Source organism: Nanorana parkeri, unplaced genomic scaffold (assembly GCF_000935625.1).
Source record: "Nanorana parkeri isolate BGI_ZX_2015 unplaced genomic scaffold, ASM93562v1 scaffold342, whole genome shotgun sequence".
NCBI classification, from domain to species: Eukaryota; Metazoa; Chordata; class Amphibia; order Anura; family Dicroglossidae; genus Nanorana; species Nanorana parkeri.
This window is the reverse complement of record NW_017306610.1, coordinates 585,187-590,320: the sequence shown is the minus strand read 5'-3', so window position 1 is coordinate 590,320 and position 5,134 is coordinate 585,187. Positions and strand designations below refer to the sequence as shown.

Below are 5,134 nucleotides of genomic sequence, written 5' to 3'. Positions count from 1 at the left end.
ATATACATATATATATTTTGAGGGTGTTAGCTCAGCAGCGGACATGTGCGACTCCCTGGATGAGTTCACTCCACAGAATATAGGCACAGCAAACAATGATTTATTCAGGTGAAAACGCACGTGCAGTTTATGTACACTATTTACAAGCAAAAATGAGCAAAACAAACGAAAACATGAAAATAAACCCATGCCCCTTGGCAAATTACTACACACACTGTTTCCCTCACTAACAAATAGGTGCAACCTAGTGCCTTCCCCTAGCATCTATCTCACTATTGAACAAACTACCAGAGGCTGTGTCTCACCGCAGACGTTTGGTTTTTCTTTTCCACCACACATGTAGGAAGACCGCTCCCCAGTCTACTCAGGCATACAACTGGTTCCAGGGTGAAGCAAATCTCTGAGCAGTCTGGTAGTTCTTATAAAGGGCTAATGAACCAGCTTGCTTCAGCTGGACTCATTCCCTCTACCATTGAAGCACTCCCAAAACTCCCTCTAGTGGAAAAAAAATCTGTATACAACCTGAACCTGGGAGAGACATAAATGCCATCCTGGATACACCCAGACGATTCTACCTGCCTGCTGTCCCAATGTATATGTAGCGCTACCCCCCAAGGAGCCATTGGAATAACCGGGTCATTACTAGTCTGTTTAGGGGTTTTTGGTCTTCAGCTGCCCTATTAGCATTTAACCGCCCTCTTATAGTGCCCACAAAGCTGATATTCACTCCAGTAATGCAATGCTGAATACATTTTTATTAAACTTCTTCACACTGGGAGAGAGGGTATAGGAATCCTAGACATCCATTGTATAACAGACAGACTCCAGACTCACCAGACCTTTTAAGCATCTCATTGTAAATCCACTCGTGGTACAGCGAGTAAAAATTGAAGTAACAAATGAGCAGGGATGAGTACAGATCCTCAGCAGGAGCGACACCAGCCTCGCTCCTGAGGTCCTCTAGATTCTGAGTACCTTAAGTAGCCATCCATCTTCCTGGTTCTCCTCCATTGGCAACAGCACATACCTCCTCCTAGTCTGAGCACATGGCAAATCCCCAGTGCATCAAAATTCCAGCCTTTAGTACTACTTTAAGGTACTTTTAAAGGTAGAGATATCCTTTAAAAATGATGTGGGAAAGGATTTGTCTTCTGCAATCACTTCTAAATTTGCATCTCATTTGACCTCATATTAGCATTGCCCATGATGTTCAGATGAGTTAGAACATTTAGATCTTCTCTGAGGGAAAATAATGAACTTTTCTGACTGTTCCAAGTCCTTGTAATTGCATGTAGGCAGCACTGTTTACCTTTTCCTTTATTTAGGGCACATAGGCATGCAAGAGCAACATCAAGTGTAGTTGCTTTTGGGAACTTGTTACAGTTGTTGGCCTTCCTTGTTTCTAGAATGAAGATGTGCATGTGTTGCTTCACAACTTTAGGTGAATTGCATGGATGATCGCAGAAGTTGCTAGTGTTTTGTGTAAATGTGTAAAGTATGGATTTTTGGTTACTTGCTGTGTGGAATGGTTACTTGCTGTGTAAAGTACCTTATTTGCAGGCTGTATTTTTATTTCACATATACAGATTCTGTGGCACTGCAAAAGGAGCTGACAATACTGTATACCATATGCATTAACAAGGAAGGCCCTATCTGAAGTGTTTTTCTTTGAATACAAAGGAAGAAAAAAGAATGGTAGAAAGCGTACATATGTCGTAACCACTGTAATGCTAAGTGGTTGTTTTGTAGTGCCCATGGCCATTGAAATGTGTTGTATAGAGTGACTGATGCATTATTGAAAGTTCAAAGCAAATGTAAAAACTGAATGTCTGAATATGAAATAACTGTATGCTTCACTCACATTGCTATTTAAGAGCTGCAAAGTAAATGATACTTTATTATAGACCAGCCATTATATACTATATGTAAAAAGGATACAATATATTTATGATAAATTAGAAATCCTTTTAGGAGAAAGGAAGAGAATGGATGTATATTTCGGAAGGCACAATTTAACGGTAGTTGGGCCATCACTGTTCAGTGCACAACTGGCACATTTTATACAGAAATGATGGATAACTCACCTTAAAAGCCATAAATTTGTGGTATGGCTTTGGCGCCCATGCATACACTTCCACAGAGTTCTTCAGAGCAATAACAAGGAATTTTATTCTTTCATATTTTACTACAATGATAAAACAAAAATATATTGTTATTAACAAAAAAAATATGCACTGTGATACATTGAACAATTCCTATATCCTTGCCAATTAAACTAAGCAGACAAATAACAAAAATGGGTCAATTAATGAACTCATCTCCAATCAATACTTTAACCAAGCCTTTAGTATGCAAAGAAAAAATACAAAGTGTCATTCCCCTGTTTACAATGGACATCCTGATAGTTATGTCAGTAAGAATAGATAATTAGATCTACCATAAATACAGAGGGTTATATTTTATTTAATATAAGTGTTCAGCTGATGGGCTTTAGGACATACATTACCCTCCACTTTCACTGAAATTATTGTTCTCCATATCCTGGCTGAAGTCATAATAACTGCTAAGCAGGAGACATCATAGCGTGCTTTGACCAGTCAATTGGCTGCTGTAATATTGTAACCTCCAGCTACCCAACTGAAGACAGGCCACAGGGAGATGCTCTTCCATGATTAAGGGAATGCTTTGGCCACCTGGGGAGTCAGCGATACTGTCAATTTACTAAGCAGTAGCTTAATGAAAACGAATGAAAATCAATGCCATGCTTTCTTTGCTCACATACTGGCCAGATCTGGGAAGGAACCACTAGAACATTTTAAGAAATCAAAATGTATTATCTTCTTAACGTACAACCTTTTTGCCACATACATTTACAGAATAATCAGTCTTAAATATGGCAGAAATCCTGGAAAGTGGGCATTTTATAGGGTATTTCCTACCTTTGCACCCATGGCAACAAGCTTCCCCAGCGTAGTAGAACTGCAGTTATGTTTAATAAATCATTCTTGTAAAATAGCAAGGAATAAGGGATACAATCATTTCTTCTTGCTGCTGACCATTACTTTGAGCAAGTAGGATATGAAATATATGGAGATGGAGATAGCCTTAAAAATGTGTGCATTTTCAACAACAAGTTTACCATTAATTGTTTCTTCATTCTATGTGGTATGATAGTGGTATCATGTAGAGATGCCCCAGAGGAGAAAGGCTATGAATGAGTAGAATCCAGACAAGAAGCAGACAATGGTTCAGATAAGGCATTTTATAAGAGAGGTTTATGCAAGATTTAGGAGATGAGCTGATTAAAAAAAAAACCTAAGTAGTAGGTCTGAATTATGACTGAAGCCCCTTAGGATAGGTAACTTAATGCCAGGTGGAAAGGATAGTCGGACAAAACAAAACTTCACTGCTATTTGGCTCATTTGTCCAATTAGAACAATTTAGGTAACAAAGAAAACAATGCAGCCAATAAAGGAATAATTTAGTGTGACACTAAACTCAGGAGCTAAATCTTAAAAATGCATTCAAGTACCTTAACTATTAACAATACTGTACCTTATTTGTGTTTCACTCAGCTCTAGATCCTCCAGTCATCTCTGAATTTGTGCTGACACTGTCCTTCCTTCTGGAGGGTGGTTACTTTTGTTCCCCATGGTCTCTGTGTGTTGTAAAGTAGCCATTGCTCCAAGCTTGCTCCCATGATGGCCTAAAATCTTAATACAAAGTAGTAAACTAAAAGTGAGATTATAGTCCATCAAGGGAGTGGGATTGAAGTGGTAGCTACCACAGGGACCATGGGGAACAAAAGTAGCCACCCTCCAGAAGGAAGGACAGTGTCGGCACCAATTCAGAGATGATTTGGGGATCTACAGCTGAGGGATAAACAAATAAGATACATTTTTGTTAATAGTTAAGGTGCTTGAATGCATTATTAAGATTTCATTCTTGAGTTTAGTTTCAGTTTAATAATGACTGATGCATATTACAATCATTACGAAAAAAGTATGAACAAGAATAGAAGAGCTTATGCCTGGCTGTTGCAAGCCCTTTTGGTGGTTTGTTTGTTGCTTATGCACATAATCTCCAGGGCCAACGGTGATGTAAAGAGCCTGAAACAAATCTGCTCAAGGTGCTTTAGGACCACCTCTTTAATCATATGCCCAATTGTGACCAGTGGTGTAACTACCGCCATAGCGACCCACGCGGTCGCTATGGGGCCCGGGGCAGAGGGAGGCCCGGCCAGGAGCGGGCTAAGGCACTTTTTTTTCTTAGTACCGCAGCTGCACAGACCTTTTCAAGCAACTGTTGTGTGCCTGCAGCCACTAGGCGGAGTGATCTTTTCGGCTGTGCCTTCGGTTCTGACATCAGAGCTAACAGAAGAAATACACGGAGAACTTTCAACACAGTGAGTAGAGATCGGTTAGTAAGCTGTCTGTCCTCATGCATTTCCTCCCTCTATCTCTCAGAGATAACATATGTGACAGTTTACTGATTAACCTCTGCCCTGCTGCACTATCCTGGTCACCTTTCATTCTCTAATGGTGTCATAAAAGTTCTCTAGACGTCCGGTGTTGTTGAGCCCACACTGCCCCCATGTCTGTGCACTCATTATTTCTGCTGCACTTTGCTTCAACTCTATAGATGAATCTCTGCTGGAGTCTCATGCCATGCTCCGCTGTGACTAGTCTTGTCATGGCCATCCGTATCAAACTGCACAGTTCCTCTACAGTCATTCTTCTCTCCATCTGCATTGTCACCGGCTCTCTTCTGTGACATTCTATCTCTTATATTCTTTTCTTTTTTATATTCTTTTATCTCAGCTTCATCCTGACACTGCTCCCTTTTATCTCATCTTCATCCTGAAATTGCTCTCCTACTTCTCTCCATCCTGACACTGTTCCACTACATCCTGACACTGCTCCCCCACATCTCCTTGTCTTCATCCTGACACTGCTCCCCAACATTTCATATTTATCCTGACACTGCTCCCCCACATCTCATCTTCATCCTGACACTTCCCCCCCACATCTCATCTTCATCCTGACACTGCTCCCCCACATCTCCTCGTCTTAATACTGACACTGCTCCCCCACATCTCCTCGTCTTAATACTGACACTGCTCCCCCACATCTCC

The 5,134-nt window shown here is 40.7% G+C and overlaps 1 protein-coding gene across 1 annotated transcript in view; it reads right to left on the bottom strand.

Moving 5' to 3' along the window:
* The window catches only part of LOC108788656 (mitogen-activated protein kinase kinase kinase kinase 4-like), a 189,948-nt gene that overhangs the window by 42,552 nt on the left and 142,262 nt on the right, over positions 1-5,134 (bottom strand). The window contains exon 27 of the mRNA XM_018558479.1: positions 2,085-2,185. Within this exon, the coding sequence (XP_018413981.1) occupies positions 2,085-2,185 (101 nt within the window). The remainder of the gene's footprint in view (positions 1-2,084; positions 2,186-5,134) is intronic.